Consider the following 19,602-nt stretch of genomic DNA (forward strand, 5'->3'; position numbering starts at 1 on the left):
TAAGTAACAAAAAAGCGTCGTGTGAGTACCAACACGTAAAGAAACATTTTATATGTTGACAGAGTCTTGACTTAAAATACGACAAGGGCCCATTATCGGCTTAGTCTAAATTTAAATTATTGTGCGTTGTTGGCTGACTGTATTACAAGTTGAAATAAAAATTAGGTAGATCAATAATTGACTGGTTTGATTAGTGACCTAGAGAGGCATATATATTCCTATTGATTAATCCTGATACCAGATCAAACACGAGTTCACTAATTCAAGAGAATGGCGTATCATGTGCCAGTTTACTCTATAGAGAGAGCATCGCTTTCAAATAGAACACTATCACCAAAGAACGAGCCAAGGGTTGCAATTGACCCAATTACATTAATGATAAATGAATGTATGACTATATCATCAGCCATGCGCAAAATGACAAGATGGTCGCAGAGTGGCGTGGCAGCAATATTAGGCGCCGGTGACTTTTTTGGAGAAGATGATCCCATTAATAACTTGGCTTCAAACCTTTCGAATAACAGTAGGCCTGATAACGATAATCCATTACTTTCGAGTTTTTTACAATTGAGAACCATTTTAACCGAGGCACAAGATTTGTATGAGTTGGACAGCCTCACCTTGTTACAGCCATTTTTATTAGTTGTCAAATCCTCCTCGATATCAGGTCACATTACTGCTCTTTCATTAAATGCAATCTCCAAGTTTTTGGATTATGACATTATTTCGTTGAGATCAAAAAATATCCAAAGTACATTAGTGCAAATCATTTCATCTTTGACACACTGCAGATTCGAAGCTGCTGACCAGGACTCTGATGATTCAGTTTTGTTGAAAGTCTTGAGGTTGCTAGAGTCCATTATAACTAGTCCATTATCGAACTTCCTTCCCAATGAAGTAATATTTGAGGTTATTCTGACGTGCCTCTTACCGTTAGCTTGTAATAAAAGAAGAAGTGAGGTATTAAGAAGAGCTGCAGAAATGGCAATGTCTTCTATTACAGTCCGTCTTTTTAGCCAGTTAAGGTCTATCGAACCCGAACCAATTGAAGACTTGCGGGTGAATTTCCAAGACACTCAATTACCGGAAGATGTCATTGGTGGAACTGAGAGTCACCCATCAGTTGTACCAACTCCAGGAAGAAACAGTGAAGAGGATGTGTCAACACAAATAAGCAATGATGAGAATGTAAATACAAACGAGAAAGCGGAGGAGCCATTTGGTATAATTTGCATTAATGACTATTTGGGTATTCTTATTTCCATGATATCACCCTCGAATCAATATCAGCATATGGAGAGTACCAGAGTTTTCGCTTTCGCGCTTATCAATACTGCGATTGAAGTTTCTGGACTTGACATTCCGAAACATTCATCTTTAATGAGTTTGGTTGCTGATCCTGTCTCAAAACATGTCTTGCAAACTATAACGACGACAGATTCTCCCGCATTATTGCAAGCTTCTTTACAATTGTTTTCTACCATAGCTATAGTTTTGGGAAGGCAACTCAAGTCTCAGGTAGAATTAACTTTTACGTTATTATTTAAATCAATCCTACCTGAATCTAAGAAAGCACAAAATGATATGATTAGCGGTGAGCTAGTTACGACCAGAATCTCTGCCTCCAAGGAAATGTTATTAGAATCGTTGTCATTATTATGGACCAGATCACCTGTTTTTTTCACTCATTTATTCATTGATTACGATTGTGACTTTGACAGATCAGACTTATCTACAAAAACATTACAGTTCTTGTGTCAGTTATCTTTGCCAGAATCTGCATTGATAACCACAGACAACGTTCCTCCAATTTGCCTTGAAGGCATCCTTTCATTTATCAGTGGTGTTAACGATAGGATTAAATCAATAAACCTAGATTTGAACAGTGTTCCTCTACCAGATTTAATTAAAAACAGAAACCAGAAAACTATTTTTATAGAATGTACCAAAATACTAAATGAGAACCCTAAAGAAGGTATTAAAGCTTTGGCTGATAAAGGTTTTATCTCAAATAATGAAGATATTTCTGAGTTAGCTAAATTCTTCTTTACAAAATCTGGTCGGTTGAATAAGAAAGTCTTGGGAGAGTTTCTAGCAAAACCAAAAAATTCAGAATTGTTAAGATCTTTTATTGCTTTATTTGATTTCACTGACTTGAGAGTTGATGAAGCACTTAGGATATTGTTAAGAACGTTTAGGCTACCAGGAGAGTCGCAGCAGATTGAACGTGTAGTGGAATTGTTCGCCGAAAGATATGTGAGTTGCCAAAACTCTACTCAAGGTGATTCTGAAAAGGCGGATCCTGAAATCGTCAGACCAGATCGTGATTCAGTTTTCGTTTTGTCATACTCCATAATTTTGTTGAATACTGATTTGCATAACCCTCAAGTCAAAAGACAGATGCTTTTAGATGATTATAAACGAAACTTGCGTGGTGTTTACAATGGTAAGGATTTTCCTGAGTGGTACTTGGCGAAAATATACCTGTCAATTAAAGACAGAGAAATAATTATGCCGGAAGAACATCACGGTACCAATAAATGGTTTGATGACGCATGGCATAACATGATATCTTCCACTCCCTCTGCAATTCAAAATGAAACTGCATTTACAGCTATCCAATTATGTCAGTTTGATAAGGTACTATTTGAGTCTGTGATTGAAAACATAATCGAAACATTGGTTCGAGTCTTCAAGGAAGCAACTGATGATCATATAATTACAAGATTGATGTCTACAATCGATAAGTGCGCGAATATTTGCATTTATCATAGCATGAGCACGTCACTTGACAAACTCATTGGTCTCTTAGCAGATCTAACCTCTTTAACGGATTTGAAGAGCAGAAATTCTACAGAGGATAGCCGTGACAAGATTTCAATTACTCAAATTAAGATTGAAAAGAAGGAAGAAGCTGTTACAGTTAGCGAGCTTGCAGTCTGGTTTGGTAAAGATTTTAAGGCCCAATTGTCAATTGTTGTTCTTTTCAGACTTATAAAGAAATCCGAGTGTAGGATTACATCAGCATGGGAAAAGGTGATTAGAATTATACTATCTTTATTTGAAAACTGCTTGGTTAATCCGAATTTGTTTCTCGACTTTCAGGGGAAACTCAAACTCAGTCCTCTTCCTAAAGTCAAACCTCGATATATTATAACAAGATCAAAGTTGACAAATGCAGGTATATTTTCGACATTTTCATCTTTCCTCAAAGGTTATTCTGATGACCCGCCAGAGCCATCAGATCAAGAGATTGAATCGACTTTGTCCACTATGGATTGCATTGCATCTATAAATATAGCTAGCATATTTACTAGTATATCAAGATCCAAAGATTTAAACAAGTTCGTTGAATTGCTTTTGGATGCATTGCCAAAATATTCTGAAGATAAAAAGAGGTATTTTGAGTCAGAGACTCTTTTCTTGCTTGAAAGCTGCGTATGCTTTTGTTTATTGTTGAACGACTTAGAAACCAAACAGTTGGTTTTAAGTAGGTTATCAACGCAAGATCTTTCCAGGAAAGGGCAACTCAGGGTTATAACTTATAAATTACTTTTAGCTAGAAAATGCGAAACTGACGTTGACAGTATAATCACGGAGATAATTACACTAGACAAAGATACATTGACAAAGAATGGTAGCCAGTTAGTTCAACCTTTCATATCTTTAGTTGATGATGATTCTTGGTGTTCTAAAAAACTTTTAAACGATGAGAACTATTGGAAGGTGTTACGCATTTTCGGCTCCTTACAACTTCATGCTTCTGAAGTTTTATTATTCGTTGAAAGTCTTATAAAGCAATCAAGCAATGAAGTAAATATTAATAACTATATGCTGATATTGGGTTTATTAGATGAAATTTCGTCTTTAGGGGCAATGGCATCACAGTGGGAACAAGAAAGTGACACGAAAAGCGAATCGAAAAGTGAAGCTAAAGATGATTCTCAAAATAATACTAAAGATGATGCTAAAGATGATAAGGACGACGCTAAAATGTCATTTTATGTCAGCTTAGTCAAAATATCAAAATCGTCGATAACGTTGACGGCAGATTTGGCACCTTTATCAAGAAAATCTGACTTTTACGGTAAAGATTTTTTTTATTCCTTAATGCAAGCATTAGCACATCAATGTTTTAACCCATGCAGAGCAGTTCGATCTTACGCTTTGAGTATGTTACAAGTAACTGCATTATCACTTGAGCTGAATGATGAATTAACTCCACAAGGGACATTTGAATACGTTTTGTTTCCTTTGCTCACTGAGCTCTCCAAGAATGAAGTTCTTGAAAGCGATACTGAAGGCTTCATGGAGACACATATTGCCGCTCTATCGCTCATTAGCAAGGTGTTTTTGAAATTTAGTGCTTTTTTTAAAGAAGGGGAAATAGATGATGTTTGGCTAGAAATTTTGAATTATTTTATTACATTCAATGATCTTAGTGAAAAGTATAATGGCAAGCTAAAAGAGTCAGGCTCTGAAATTTTGAAGAACATGATCTTGGTGCTACAGAACGGAGATATCCTCAAAGAGAACACGGATTTGTGGGATTCTACTTGGAGTAAAATTGACTTACTTTATCCTACGTTGAAATCAGAATTGATTGTAACTGTCGAAAACGAAATGCCTAAGATTTCAGATACTAAATTTGAGGCACCAGATGATTCTTTGGGAGAAGTGCAGGGTGATGATGCGGCCTAAGGTACGGCATATTCCCACGCGACTAAATTATAAAGATATAGACTCAAGTTACGTTGTGTATATAAGATAGTTAAGTAATTTTTCACTCTATAGCTACTTTTGCATGGCATCGTCTAAATTTCACTACTAGTGACTTTAATGAACATATATAAAAAAATGGGTGGAATTCAAACTTATGAACAGAGATCTGAATCACATAACTCTCATGTTGCCAGGCGCCTTTTTAAGGTGATAGAGGATAAAAAGTCCAACTTGTGCGCTTCTGTAGATGTGAGAACAACGGAAGAACTTCTTGCCTTGGTTGAGAAGTTAGGCCCTTATATATGCCTTTTGAAGACTCATATTGATATCATTGACGATTTTACGTATGATGGTACCATTATACCTTTATTGAAGCTATCTGAAAAGCATAATTTTTTAATATTTGAGGATCGAAAATTTGCAGATATTGGAAATACCGTAAAAGCACAATATGCTGGAGGGATCTTTAAGATTGCAAATTGGGCAGATATTACAAATGCACATGGGGTCACGGGAGCGGGAATAGTTGGTGGATTGAAGGAGGCTGCAAAAGATTGCACTGATAAACCAAGGGGACTTCTCATGTTGGCAGAACTCTCTTCGAAGGGATCACTAGCTTATGGCGAATACACTGATCAGACAATTGAAATTGCGAAAACTGATAACGAGTTTGTCATAGGCTTTATTGCTCAAAGAGAAGTGACCGCTCCAGGATTTGATTGGATTATAATGACTCCAGGTGTTGGGTTAGATGACAAGGGTGATAACCTTGGCCAACAATATAGAACGGTAGATGAAGTGATTTCGACGGGAACTGATATAATAATTGTAGGAAGAGGACTTTTTGGGAAAGGTAGGGACCCAGAGGTCGAAGGGAAGAGATATAGAGATGCTGGATGGGCAGCGTATTTGAAGAAAATAGAGTCTAACAAAATTCACTAGTCTACATGTGTATTGTAAATAAATAAAAGGTATATACAAGAGTAGTTTATAAGTCTATTATTTCAAGTATTCCTCGTCCATAGAGTCTGCTAACTTTGTCCGCATGATTTCAAACACTAATAACCCAATAGAAGTCGCCGGAATTGTTGTCAAAGCATTTCTAACGAACCCCTTGTACGCAAATTGAAACCAAGGAAGTTTGGACTTTGCCTTCATCTTCATAATATGGTGATATGTGTCGATATAAGAATTATAATAAAGCTTAACAAAGGGTCGAGATGTCTCATGATATGCATTGTACACATCTAAAGCTTCCAACCTAGAGAGATGAACCTTTTGCACTTTGCTTAGCGGGTATTGTACGGTAATTAGTGTTAGTGCTGCAGAAGCACCTGCCAATAAAATAAAGGATGATTTCAAGATCTTAGTCAGTTTCGTCTCCGCTAATTTCATCAGTTTCTCATCGATCAGTGGTGGTTTATTCATAATAAATGCAAGTTTCTTTCGAAAGGAACTCTTGATCAGTCGATAAGATCTGATCATTTTGTAAGTTAAGTTATAACCTTTCGTCTTCACCAATTCAAAAGTAGAAAAATAAAACGCAAAACCTAAGCTTTCTTTAATCAATGAAAATCCGTACCCTGCAAATACTCCAACCAAGCCAATTTCCTTCAACTTTTTCAAGCCATATACCCACAAATTTTGATGATTCCCATTCAACATTTCAGCAGCAGACAGTCGAGTGTATATTGCATCAACAGGTGCAGCTGCTAAGGACTGAGCAGCACCTGCGATAAGGCCCGCTTTCCAAACATTAAGGTAAGAATTGAAGCCAACTTTATCTAGAGCACTTAAGTATGTTGCATATAAAATTAAACCAGTAGCAGAATTTGCTATTAATGGGGGCAAAACCTGATCAGGTATAAATCGCCATCCTTCTTTCCTCAAAACGCTGATAAGCATGCCAACCGAAGAATGAGTACGAAATTTGTAAGGCTTCAATTTAATATTATCGTGTTTGTCTGCTAATTCTCGTACGTAAGCCAAGTAGTCAAATCTAGACGGTCGAAATAATTTTACTGGGGTACGTAAATATAATGCTTGTAGCTGATACACTATAGCACGCATACCTGCTGCAGATGCAGAAACAGTTTGATTGCTGTTTTTTGACTGTCCCGATGATCCTGTTTTGAACGATGTTGAAGGTGGTATAAGTGCTGAATCATTAAAAGTCGAATCGCTCAATATTGGAGACCAAAAAAGTGGCGCATTGTGCTTATCTCTCATTTCACCCGATATTTCACCCTACCAAGTGTTGAAGTCACAATATTTCTATCTTCTCTTTCCCTTGAGTAATAAATATGTCTAAGATATCTTTTTCTACCGTCTGTCTATTTCAAAAGGTATATCTAGTTTTAAATGTCATGTATTACTTAAATGTATTTACTGCATACAGTCAAGATCTGAAATCTTAGTGCTAGCAGAGAGTAAAATATTGGAGATTGATAGGTATCAAGAACGTAACTGATAGTTTACGAATCTCTGTATAGAATTACCTCACTCTGTTTGAAGTACCTTCTTGCATCTTCGTCAATCAACACTAGAGATAAATAAGTCCTGGTGGAAAATTTTTTGTTGACGTCCTTGTAAGTTGGAGTAAGGTTATATCCTCCTAAAAATAATCTAATCGGTATCGTCTCCCCTTTGACAGGAGCACCATCCATTATCTCGAATCTTACAACTGTCTCACTATCAGTTATCTGGTTCGGGGGTGCACCTACTGTTTCCCTCCTAACCAATGATAACTCCATATGTTTTATTTTTAATCTGACCAACAAAAAATAGATCCTACCGACAATGACATCCTTTAATGAGAATCTAGACTTCAGGTATTCAAATTCAATATGTAGACAGTCAGCAATCCCTACGTCCATTTTCACCGTTGGTGCGTCTTTGTTCGAAATTGGTGGAGATGCTAATTGGTAAACCCATAGCTCCTTCTCTCTTAAGATCTCAGATGCAGATTTTCTTGATACAATTACTCTAATATAATATCTCAACCTTACGTTTTTGCCTCTATAACTTTCATACTGCTTTTCGACATTTTTAAATTCAAAAGGATAAGTTTCTGGATGTGTTAATTGCGATGGTGCAGCCAATTCAGTAGCCATAGATAAAAATTCGTCACTTACCGAGCCGTCTGTATTTATATCAATGACTCCTAATAACTGCACTTTAACACCCATGTGATCTACTTTCCTACCTTCTTTCGTCCTCACTGTAACACTTCCCTTGACGGACTCACCATCTTTGTAGATGGGGAGCTTTTCGATTCGACCTTGTGGGGTTTTCAATTCTATGTGTTTCCTACTATCTTCATTCTCTAGCTTTATCTCGATGTCTAGTGGAGCTTTGAAGAATATCGACATACTTGAGTATAGAGAGTAGCAAATCAATCAAACGCTCCTTGGCCGAATTATTACCACCGAAAAAAATATAGAATGGCCAATTGAGCTATGAAATTATCGAATGAGAATATTCAACTTGGTTGTAAACTATAATTTTATTAGCATATGTAGATAATGATCGTCCTACATACTTACAATCCTATTATTTAATATACAGGCCAATTACAACTATAACTAAATCGTCAGTAAAGAAAAACATAAGCCAGGTATTCGAAAAGAAAGAGTTCGAGTAAGCTCTATTGTTGCCCTAACTAAGACTGTCCAATATTACTCTACATAAACTAGCAGTTAGTCGGAATTATTGTGAGTTATTAAATAAACGAAACATGTAACATCTCATTTATTTATTTACAGGTTACAATTTTACTTTAAGTCCGGAATAAGGTAATAAAATGCTCACATAATCTAGATGACAACGATAAACTCAGGAAATCAGAAGTGCTATTTTTGGCCTTTTATAAATTATCAAGGTACATAGTAACAGACGTGTTAGAGGCTACTAAGGAAGTAGTGACTTATAATGTCGTCATATATTGATGAAGTCGCTCCTGATGATACTTCTTCTAATTATGACAATAAGAGCCTTCTGGGTAACGAAGTGAAACACTTGGACACGGTAATTGCATTATATGACTTCCCAGGGACACAAGCATCACACTTGTCTTTGAAGTTAGGAGACACTATAAATGTGCTATCTAAATCAGATACTGGTTGGTTAGATGGCATCGTGAGGAACTTAAATGGGGAAATAGTCAGAGGCTGGTTCCCGAACACTTACGTTAGATCTGTGAACTATGTACAGCCAGTTATGAAAAAATTAAAGAACGACAAGGAGATAGATTCGATAACTGCAGCTAACACAGCTGCCAATGTCTTGATTCCCTCTTTTACAAATTTGTTGCAAAAGAGTCTAGCAGATAATAAAAATGGACATTCTGATAGCACCCGAAAGAATTCGGTAGTCAGTTTTGCTAGTTCAGAGACTAGTCTTCCTTCAGACTCAAGAGTATCACAGTCCTCATATCAACCGCAATCCCTTACTCTGAAGTTGTCTCAGATACCACATGATCCTGAGCAAGCTGAAATTGACGTACAATTAACACACGATGAGCCTCATAGTTCCTCAATAGATGGCGGTTCGCCTTCGGGTCCTGATTTTATGGATATTGATGATGTTGAAAATTTAGTAGAGGATTACAAACGAGAAAATGGAAAAACTCCTTCGTGGGTGCCAAGGTATACAACTGATGGCAACATTGCATTTTATAGTGATCAATTGAGGGTTTACTGCGACACGATTCCATTAACGACTTATAAGATTGCTGAAGATTTCCCTGTTATCGAGGTACCAAAGAAAGAGACTTTGAGCAGTAACAAGTTGGTTTCTCGTGGGTTGAATGATACGAGTAACATTTTGGGCCATAGATCTGATTCAGGCTCTTCATTTGACCCATTGAAGAGGGAATCTAATTCCTCAAATAATTCACAATCTCTTGGGGCGTCCTATCATCACTTTGCAGAACCGTTCTTCTCGATGGAAGGATTATTCTACTCACAAACATCTGACTTCGCTCACTGGACCGAAATGAGAGATGAATTTACATATTTATTGGATTTAACTCATATTGCATTAAAAGAAAACAACAGACAGTTGTTTGCCACCTACGTTTTCAAATTGACTGAAATCGTCAATTATATATTTAGCGCAACTAGATTAATTCACAATGATTTTGTTGGCTCAAAATATGAAAGTTCGGTGAGACGGAAATTGAGACGAATAGCATCATCTTTTTCGCAGCTTTATATCACTGGGTTTTTACATTTAAGCATAATGTTTTATCCTCAACAGACTTCTGGGGTTGAATTATTTGGGAATGATATAACTATGCTAAACAAGGCGTCAGCAATTGATTATCATAAAAGCCAATCTGTTGACTCAATGGCAACGATAACAGATAAAGACTTCTTGGCTGAAAATCTAGCAAAATCGCATTTAGTTGAAGATAAGAATGAATATGCAGAATACCATGACAGGATAGAGTATGAAATTCATTCCTTGAAAGAGAGTATTAGTTCCTTAACAAAATTATTCTTGAAAATTACTAGAACTAAGAGGGTTAAGATGTCTGACTATACAGGATCTGATGGCTCTGACGCTTCAGATACTGAGGTTGGCGAAGATAGGTACAATATTTTACCTGAGCTCTATCCAAGGTTTTTAAGCGATGAATTCAATGGTGGAAACTGGTGTAATCTTTTCTTATCTTCCAATAACCCTGTTCTTAATGCAAGTGGCGATGATTTGAAGAACAAATCACATTCAAAATTGATTCTTGATAATGATACGTTTGGCACTTTGAAGGCTCTCATTGATCAAATGAAAACTACGAGCAGTGAAGTGCTTGATTATTTGGACCCTGATAAGCAGCATCTTTATTATAATGATACCATCAAGAGTGAGCGAAATAATCAGATTCTTCGACTAGTCTACAAATTCATGTTCCATGCTAGTACTGCAATTGACATCATGGAATCTTTTGATTTTACCGTTTTCCCATTTGTCAAAAAGTATTCAATCACTAACGAGTTACCAAAGTCTTCTGGTGAATCTGAGAAGTTTACTTCCGATGCGGGACTCATGTTTGATTATCCTATCATTTTGGAATTCTTTCAAATAAAGCAAGCTTTTCACAATTTAATCGCAAGAATAGTTATGTCTGCACAATCGCTAACTCTTGAAGATCCAGACGTTTTTAAAGGAATTAATGACGAAAACCCGATTTTTTATAATAGAAGTATCATCAAACAAGACTCTGAAAAAGAAGCTTTGCTTTTAACGAATATTTTAATTGATGAATTGAATGAAAATAGCAGTGGTTCTATATTAATGAATCCAGACACCATATTATTAAGAAGAATGAAAAATGGAATCAATTTTTTTGATGTGGTTCTTTCAGTAACGCAGCTGCTAATTGATGAACGTGATACTATTCTCAATTATGCAACAAGGGTAATGCATGTTGATATGAATGTTCAATTGTTGCTTATGGAAAGAAATAATACTCTTTTGTCAGAGAAGTCTGATGAGGGAAATTCCTTTTATGGAGGACAGACCCGCTCTAATAGTGTGCCGTGGTACTTAGAAGGTGATGAGGAGTATGACTTATTATTAGACATCAAAGGAAATGTTAAAGGTGGTACTAAAGAAGCTCTCGTGTGCCACTTGACTCATCATGATTCGTACGATAGTAATTTCGTGGCAGCTTTCTTGTTAACGTTTTCTACGATGATGTCAATTGGTGAATTGATTGAACTCCTTATCGCCAGGTTCGAAATAGAACCTCCAGAAGGTTTGAGTTTTGAGGAATATAATATATGGATCTCAAAGAAACAAAGCACAATTCGGTTGAGAGTATTAAATACAATGAAGCTCTTACTTGAAAAGCATTGGTGTAACTCTTACAAAAATTACAATGTTTTGACAAGATGGCTAACATTTACCCAGTCTAGTCAAGTTCAATCTTACTCTATTGGAAAGCTCCTTGTTACTGATTTGCGTAAGGTTATTAATGGGGAGATAGTTTGCTTTGAGAGAGTTCCATCGCAACCTCAAGGTAAACCTCCGGCTCCTTTGATGAAAACGTTTATAAAGAAGAAGATGGTTAGATTATTGGACATTGATAATATAGAACTTGCACGGCAACTCACGATAAGAGAATTCAAATTGTATTCTAAAATTACAAGGTTTGCCTGCTTAACTAAAGTTTGGGGGAAAAAGTCAGGCTTAAACGAAAGTATTGAAGACATTACCAACTTTATCAAGGAATCTAATCAATTGACTAATTTTGTTGCTTATATGATATTAAGAAAAGCTGATATAAAGAAAAGAGTCCAGATAATCAGATATTTTGTTCAAGTCGCAGAGAAGTGCCGTCAGTATAATAATTTTTCGTCTATGACGGCAATTATTTCTGCTCTCTACTCGTCTCCTATACATCGGTTGAAGAAAACATGGAAATTTGTTAGTTCAGAAAGTTTGTCAAAACTACAAAACATGAATAAGTTAATGAATTCATCAAGGAATTTCAATGAGTATAGAGATGTTTTGAAGTTTATTGGGTCCGAGCCTTGTATACCTTTCTTTGGAGTTTATTTAAGTGATCTTACTTTCGTTTTTCATGGAAATCCAAATTTCTTAATGAATCGAACACGAATGATTAATTTCGCTAAGAGAGCTAAAACTTTTGAAATTATTGAAAGTTTAGACAGATTCAAGACCACGGCATATAATTTGTTAGAGGTTCTGGACATTCAGTTCTACTTAGGCTCCTGGATGGATAAATGCCCTTCAATTCCGGAACAATATCAAATATCTTTGAATCTTGAACCAAGAGAAACAACTCTGTCCAATACAGGTAGTAGCAGTTCCACTCATAGCTCTAAACTCCAAAAGCCATCCTTGGGAAGTCTACCCTTTCGAATTTAATAAAAAGTAATGTGCACATTTATGGTATATAATAAAAATAAATTAATTCAAGAATTGGATCACTAATGTACGATTAATTGATTCATAGTTTCAATAGAATTGAATCAGAAAAGTTCAAGAAATGAATGTGCCTCATTGCTTTTATGTATGCTTCTAAGACAAAGAATTGTCTTTGCTTTGTTTACTGCAATTTTGCCTACCCATCTTGCATGAATTGTGCCGCCTTTGTGAGGGCGACTGCAAAATAGGTACCATATATGTATTCATTGCTTTACTGCTATTGATATCTGATAAGCACTTCTCTATAGCTTCTTCAATTTGAAATGTCTCGTGTGTCACCATGTCCATCAAGCAATCCATAACGTTTTGTAAATTTGAAAACTTCTCTTGAAGTTTATGATGCAATTTTTGATGATTTACTTCGTCTTTTAAGTAACTTTTCGGTACCGTATCTTTCGCTTTTAATTCTAGCTCATATAGCGAGTTTGTTTCTGAGACCAACGATGTAGCATCTGTTATTTGGCTACCTTCCTGCTCGCTATCAAACCCAAATTCAGAATCTTCCAGAGAAAGAACGAGACTGTCAAGCTGTTCAAATATCAGCAGTTTAACCATATTAAACACCAATTTATTAGGTGATTACTTCTTCTCTCTAATGCTACGAATAGCAAGTAATCGTCGAACGTATAAATCGGATCTAATTATGGTCCTATGTCAATATATTTAAGCTTAAAACTTGAAACCTTCCTCAAACACTAATAAAAGCTCAGAGCATTGATTTGCTACTTCGCAATTCTTCTTCGCTTCACAACTTCAGATTCTGGTGCTGCTTTTCTAGTGATATTTGTGTTTGACTTAAGGTGCAGTGGAAAAGCTGTAGTGTTTATTTGTTCCTGGTTCCATAAGGTCAATGTCCCTGGGATCTGAATATGTTAGAAAAGAGAAAGGGCGCGAAAAAAAGCTGCATCAATAAATCACGAAACTTTTCATAAAAATCACTTCAAAACGATGCGAATTAAAGACAAAAACAGGCAAATGGAGACCAAAAAGCCTTGAGGAGGACCCCTTACTCTCTAAAAATAATATCCGATCAAGCCGGCAAATACACTTTCGATCATGCTTGTAAAAATTTAGAGCTCATAGAAGAGGTGTTTAACACGTCGGAGTGGTCGTGAGTGATCTGAATATTATTGACGAGCAGTATTGTTCCGATGCTATTTTTGATACTAAAACAATTCTGCGATATTTTGCTGCAATATTAGACGGCTCTATTATCTTATATTTTGTAAATAAATATATGTAGATTCGTCAAATCGAGCTGTCATTACAATAGAAGCTGGGTTCTTGTTATTTTGGAAAGTAAGGGCCCCTACATTAGATAAGGAATCAAAGTTTCCACTGTGAACCATCACGTGATATATTTCTCGCCTTCATGGTTTACGCTAGTAATTAAAGAGTTAGAAAACGGCACTGCTGATTTGTGATGGCTAAAAAGTCAGGGTACTTGGTTACCACTAAAGTGAACAAAAAAGGCTGAATAATGTAATCTATATTATTCTTATTCTTTAGCTCGCATGATTTTCTCTCTCCGGTAATTCTTCTTCATCAGACTCGTCCGTGTCCTACATGTCACATGGCCGGGAACCTATTTCTCTTGGTATAGAGTATAGCAGGGACTTTTAGCTCTAAGCCTAAGTGTTTCGCTTCTCTCCGTCACTTCAAACCTTTAATTCCGATACTTGGCCGAAGATTTGGTTTTCATATTCATGTGCCTAAACTTCCTCGTCTGAAAGCGAGCAGCTTTATATTTTGAGTGCGGACTGTCCGCGGAAACCATCATAATCATCTAATTTCTCGAACTTCTGATACCTTATATATTTAGTGCATTCTTCAAACGTATAGGTAGTCTTTACTAATATTAAAAAGGAAACAACTAGTTAACTGCATTAATCTATTACAAGTACTTTTGATTTTGGCAAACATTTTCTGAAATCAAAGCACTATATTATAGTACAAATAACACTAATAACTATTATTATAAGTTTTATATTATACGTTACACTGAGAAAATGACTTCATCCAATATCGATACTAAAGCTAAGGTTTGCGTCTTCTGTGGCTCCTCTTTTGGAAGCAAGGATATCTATGCTAATAGTGCGACGGAATTAGGAAAGAAGCTCGCAGATAGAAACTGGGGTTTGGTCTATGGTGGTGGATCCACCGGTGTGATGGGAGCCGTTGCTAGAGGGTGTGCAACTAACGGTGGCTATGTTCATGGAATCATTCCGGAAGCACTTATCGCAAGAGAGAGAACAGATGAGGAAACTCTTAATGATAAGTTGAAGGAATCAATTGATAATCACGATGGATCCACGCCGATCCCAGATTCAAATGAGTATGGTAAAACAACCTTAGTAAAGGACATGCACACGAGAAAGCGATTAATGGGTCAAGAGTCAGATGCCTTCGTTGCTTTGCCAGGTGGCTATGGTACTATGGAAGAGTTAATGGAAGTGGTTACTTGGTTCCAATTGAATATTCATAATAAACCTATTGTTTTATTTAACATTGATGGCTTTTACGACAGCTTTTTGAAATTTATCCAAGAATCTATTGACAATGAGTTTGTGAGTGTCAAGAATGGTGATATTATCAAGGTTGCTCATACAGTTGATGAAGTCTTTGAAGCAATTGAGAACTTCAAAATACCAGAGGGAAGATTTAACTTGAACTGGAGCTCAACTTAAGTATTGAACTAAAATTAATATAAATATATTAGAAAGTATCTAAAGATTCTAAAAAGTATGTAGTTTATGCATGTTATACTTCATCATGTATGTGAAATAGATCCTCGAATTCATCGTTAGGTACTTCGACTTCTTGCAAGTAACCAGTGCCAACGTCGTAAAGCATACCCCATACTTCAATGTCGCCATTCTTTAATGCCATAGAAGCTGATGGATGTCTTTTTAAAGCAGTGACACTAGATATAATGTTCAACTCCACCAACTTTCTTGCCCTTAAATGAGGATCATGGTTGAATTCGTGTAAGTATTTCAAATTAGCAGCTCTGATATGTCTGATGGGATTTAACCAAAGATCCAAGACTCCACCAATTTTCTTTGACGATAAAGAAGCCCAAACGCCACCACAATCGGTGTGGCCACAAATGATCACTTTTTTAACCTTCAAGACATCTATTGCGTACTGAATAACCCCCTGGCATGAAATGTCATTTGCATTCACTATGTTGGCAATATTTCTGTGCACAAAGATCTCTCCAGGTAAGGTCGCAAGACATCCCTCACTTGCCCTAGAATCAGAACATCCGATCCACAAAGTATGAGGCGATTGTCCCTGTTTATTGATGTCAAAGATCTTAGTGTCGTAATTGTGCTTAATAGAATCGACAAAGTACTTGTTATTATTTAAGTAATCCTGAATAGTTGATTCCTTACTCAATGTAAATGGGAAATTGGACGACTTGTTGTTAGCAAAGACACTAGTTGATAAAGGAGGTGATGACTGGGGGATCTCAAGCTCCGAATCACCATTTACTTCACCCTTTTCTTTCAAATGCTTCAAAATATTATCCCTTCCCATATTTATAGAGCTGGTATTTAATAGTCGTCTTGGAACTTTCAAGATACTTCTCATTAATAAACACCTTCCTTCCACATATTGATGCCACTCCCGGCTTAATATAACCGCTCACCCAACGAATGCATCACATACTACGTAATCGCTTTAACTGCAGGCTATCAACAAAATTTTCTATCACAAGGAACGTTGTGCACAGGGGCATCTCAGTTATGATTTTGCAATATCATGCGCAAACAGGTAACTAAGTATTAAAACAATTATTACACACACTATAAAATGGATCCTAAGTTCCAAGCTTTAACTTAAAAAGGGTCATGATGATAGATATCCTTCATTTGGTCATTATTATTAGAGAGAGCTAATTTGAGAATGTACGAAGCTGTCAAGTCGAAAACACGACCTGCTTAAAGCACAATAGAGGCTGATTTTTTTTTTTTTTAAAATTTTTTTTTAGTGTTTGTCTTCAAGACTACAATTCTTGCTGGAACATTAACGCAATCTGACATACGTAATGTAATTCTCGTCACTCTATATGTTGAATAGCTTCTGTTGAAGCTGCTAAACGTAGAGAAAAATTTTCGTACTGTCAAAGCGTCCGTCGAATGCACCATAGTAACCATGTGGGTCCATTCTTAAGTAAGAATACCACTTCACTTTGACCTAGCCTAGAATATATCGCTTTGTTGGGTGCTCTCAATTGATGTCTTAAGGACATTATGCAAATTACACAAAAAGCGTGTATGGTATCAGTCTCGATTTACGCGGTAGGCCGCAAGAGGTCAAGTAGAGTAGATAATTTGATAACGTGAAAGATCAAACAGTACATGACATACAGTCCTGAAGAAGAGAATCTCAGGGAATTGCTCCCTCAAGATCATCCATCTGAGGAACAAGCTCAATTCAATAGGTTGTCGAGAAATAAGAAGTTAGAAAGACTCAACACGTTAATAGAAAGGTCCAAAGTCTACTCAAAAATCATCTCCGAAAACATATTGGAAGGAGCTTTCAAGAATGCAAATAATAATTCTAAAGGCAGTTCGAATGGTTCTTGTTCCACGCCTTCGCGCAATTCAAAAAAAGTCAAATCACCTACTCGCTCTAAAGCAGATATCACGCAGCTACTTTCGAAAGGGCTGTCAGATAATGCCAAATCTAAGAAGCAGAAGATCGAAGAGTCACAGACAGCTCATACTCAAAATCAACCACGAATGGTGACAGGCGGGGTGATGAAAGATTATCAACTAGATGGACTACAATGGTTGACCACATTATATGAGAATGGATTAAATGGGATCTTGGCGGACGAGATGGGCTTGGGAAAAACGTTGCAGTGTATTTCCTTCTTTTGCTTTTTAATAGAAAATGGAATCAAGGGCCCATTCTTGGTAGTGGCACCTCTATCGACAATAGGGAACTGGTTTCAAGAGATAAAGAGGTTTGCTCCTTCTATATCTGTTCTCAAATATACCGGATCAAAACCTGAGAGACATAAAATCAAGTTAAATCAGAAAGAAAATGTGGTTTTAACATCTTATGAATTGGCAATTAAAGATTTTAATAGATTGAACTCGATAGAATGGAGATATCTCGTTGTTGATGAAGGACATAGGCTAAAGAACATGAATTGTGTCTTAATACGCTTTTTGAAAAAACTAAATATCAACAATCGTTTATTAATAACCGGCACGCCTCTTCAAAATAACCTAGATGAACTCTGGTCATTACTTAATTTCATTTTACCTGATATTTTTCAAGATCTTGAACTATTTCAGCAATGGTTCAATTTCGATGAATTGACCAATTTTGAAAATGACAACAACGGTCAAGGGGAGGAAGACGATGAGATGAACCGTGCAATCGAAATTAAGATTCAAGAGAATTTGGTTCATAATTTACATACCATATTGAAACCGTTTATTTTGAGAAGGATGAAAAAAGATGTAATGATTGACTTACCACCGAAGAAAGAGTATTTAATTCATATTCCTTTATCTCACCTTCAAAGAAAAATCTACAATGACATATTAGATGGAAAGACATACCGCTCTTTGGTAGAAGCATTCGTACGAGAGTATATTAATTTTAATTATAGAGATGTGTTCAATTTTCCAGAGGACATATCTTTAGTCGAAGACTTCCTTGCTGCACAATACAAGACAAAAGAATTAGGAGATAGAAATTTGGATATAGATACTGAGATTATTGACAATGCCGTTGAAAATGTTATACCGAAAAAGAAAACCTTGTTAGAAGAAAGGCTAAACTTAAAGGGACTATCTATAGCAAGAAAGAAACAAAAGATCTTGGAGTTCTACTTTGAAGAAGGATGTCATGAGATTAGAAACTTGTCGTTACGAAACCCTGTTATGCAATTGAGGAATATCTGTAATTCACCTTACATATTCTATGAGCCATTTCCTATCGTTGATACTCCAGAAGTTACTGAGAAATTTATGAAAGCACTACTTCATAATTCTACTAAATTTAGGTTATTGGATCAGTTATGTAAAAAGTTGCTTCCACAAAACCATAAGATCTTGATCTTCTCCCAATTCACAAGAGTTCTAGATTTGTTACAGGATTGGTTCACTTATGAAGGGGTAGATGTCTGTAGGCTAGACGGATCCACTGGTCAAGAGGAGAGGGAAGAACAGATGAAGCAATTCAGTCTGAATAAGAAAAAACAAGTGTTTTTATTATCCACCAGAGCTGGGGGATTGGGTGTCAACTTGATCGCAGCAGATACCGTAATAATTTTTGATAATGATTGGAATCCACAAGTTGATTTACAAGCTATCAATAGAGTCCATAGAATTGGTCAAACAAAGCCAGTAAAAATTTTTCGATTTATTGTCAAGTGCTCTATTGAGGAAATCTTGATAAGTAAAAGTGCATCGAAGAGAGTTTTAGAAAAGCTTGTGATTCAATTAGGAGAATTTAAGTACAGTCAACTACAAGGAATCTTTAACAAAAAAGAACCACACTTGAGAGAAATTCTCGATTTCACGAAGAACCTTAAGAAATTTCAGCAGGATGACAGTCGAGAGGCTAGCATAAACTATGACTATTCGGACTTAAAAACGGTCCACGACAATAATATATTGAGTAACGCAGAAATCCAAGAGCTTCTCGATAGATCCCAAAAATGTTACGAGAGAGGCTTCGTTGATGACACACTTACTGATATATCCGTTTTCGACAGCTCTGGCAGTAATGATAGCATATGATGTGAAAATGTCGTTAGTTAGTTTATTCATCATTTTCGGTAAGAAGTGAACCTGTAACAGAACGATTCAGCTTCCTAACTGCACCATTTCTCTTATTTACATTTAAGAGAGAAATTACATAAGGATAACTTAAGCATTATCATTAAAATAGAGA

The 19,602-nt window shown here is 36.3% G+C and overlaps 9 protein-coding genes across 9 annotated transcripts; 5 read left to right on the top strand and 4 right to left on the bottom strand.

The window, feature by feature from the left end:
- Nucleotides 1–270: 270 nt before the first annotated feature.
- GEA2 (Arf family guanine nucleotide exchange factor) lies at nucleotides 271–4,701 on the top strand (the record flags this gene model as incomplete). The annotated part of the gene is made up of 1 exon (XM_062952989.1): nucleotides 271–4,701. One exon carries the CDS (start codon nucleotides 271–273, stop codon nucleotides 4,699–4,701), a length of 4,431 nt encoding a protein of 1,476 aa, XP_062809837.1.
- A 156-nt stretch (nucleotides 4,702–4,857) lies between these two features.
- On the top strand, nucleotides 4,858–5,664 carry URA3 (orotidine-5'-phosphate decarboxylase; the record flags this gene model as incomplete). The annotated part of the gene is made up of 1 exon (XM_062952990.1): nucleotides 4,858–5,664. The coding sequence occupies one exon, from the start codon at nucleotides 4,858–4,860 to the stop codon at nucleotides 5,662–5,664; it is 807 nt and encodes a 268-aa protein (XP_062809838.1).
- A 57-nt stretch (nucleotides 5,665–5,721) lies between these two features.
- On the bottom strand, nucleotides 5,722–6,951 carry PRCAT00003089001 (uncharacterized protein; the record flags this gene model as incomplete). Its single annotated transcript, XM_062952991.1, has 1 exon — nucleotides 5,722–6,951. One exon carries the CDS (start codon nucleotides 6,949–6,951, stop codon nucleotides 5,722–5,724), a length of 1,230 nt encoding a protein of 409 aa, XP_062809839.1.
- Nucleotides 6,952–7,196: 245 nt separating this feature from the next.
- PEP8 (retromer subunit) lies at nucleotides 7,197–8,093 on the bottom strand (the record flags this gene model as incomplete). The annotated part of the gene is made up of 1 exon (XM_062952992.1): nucleotides 7,197–8,093. The coding sequence occupies one exon, from the start codon at nucleotides 8,091–8,093 to the stop codon at nucleotides 7,197–7,199; it is 897 nt and encodes a 298-aa protein (XP_062809840.1).
- A 559-nt stretch (nucleotides 8,094–8,652) lies between these two features.
- On the top strand, nucleotides 8,653–12,618 carry CSC25 (Ras family guanine nucleotide exchange factor; the record flags this gene model as incomplete). Its single annotated transcript, XM_062952993.1, has 1 exon — nucleotides 8,653–12,618. The coding sequence occupies one exon, from the start codon at nucleotides 8,653–8,655 to the stop codon at nucleotides 12,616–12,618; it is 3,966 nt and encodes a 1,321-aa protein (XP_062809841.1).
- Nucleotides 12,619–12,771: 153 nt separating this feature from the next.
- On the bottom strand, nucleotides 12,772–13,233 carry PRCAT00003092001 (uncharacterized protein; the record flags this gene model as incomplete). Its single annotated transcript, XM_062952994.1, has 1 exon — nucleotides 12,772–13,233. One exon carries the CDS (start codon nucleotides 13,231–13,233, stop codon nucleotides 12,772–12,774), a length of 462 nt encoding a protein of 153 aa, XP_062809842.1.
- A 1,454-nt stretch (nucleotides 13,234–14,687) lies between these two features.
- PRCAT00003093001 (uncharacterized protein) lies at nucleotides 14,688–15,365 on the top strand (the record flags this gene model as incomplete). Its single annotated transcript, XM_062952995.1, has 1 exon — nucleotides 14,688–15,365. The coding sequence occupies one exon, from the start codon at nucleotides 14,688–14,690 to the stop codon at nucleotides 15,363–15,365; it is 678 nt and encodes a 225-aa protein (XP_062809843.1).
- Nucleotides 15,366–15,438: 73 nt separating this feature from the next.
- Nucleotides 15,439–16,275, bottom strand: NCE103 (carbonate dehydratase; the record flags this gene model as incomplete). The annotated part of the gene is made up of 1 exon (XM_062952996.1): nucleotides 15,439–16,275. One exon carries the CDS (start codon nucleotides 16,273–16,275, stop codon nucleotides 15,439–15,441), a length of 837 nt encoding a protein of 278 aa, XP_062809844.1.
- A 770-nt stretch (nucleotides 16,276–17,045) lies between these two features.
- On the top strand, nucleotides 17,046–19,448 carry PRCAT00003095001 (putative ATPase; the record flags this gene model as incomplete). Its single annotated transcript, XM_062952997.1, has 1 exon — nucleotides 17,046–19,448. One exon carries the CDS (start codon nucleotides 17,046–17,048, stop codon nucleotides 19,446–19,448), a length of 2,403 nt encoding a protein of 800 aa, XP_062809845.1.
- Between the last annotated feature and the right edge of the window lie 154 nt (nucleotides 19,449–19,602).

The sequence above is a fragment of the Priceomyces carsonii genome (genome assembly GCF_900007245.1).
Source record: "Priceomyces carsonii strain CBS4050 genome assembly, scaffold: Debaryomyces_carsonii_scaffold_3, whole genome shotgun sequence".
NCBI lineage: Eukaryota > Fungi > Ascomycota > Pichiomycetes > Serinales > Debaryomycetaceae > Priceomyces > Priceomyces carsonii.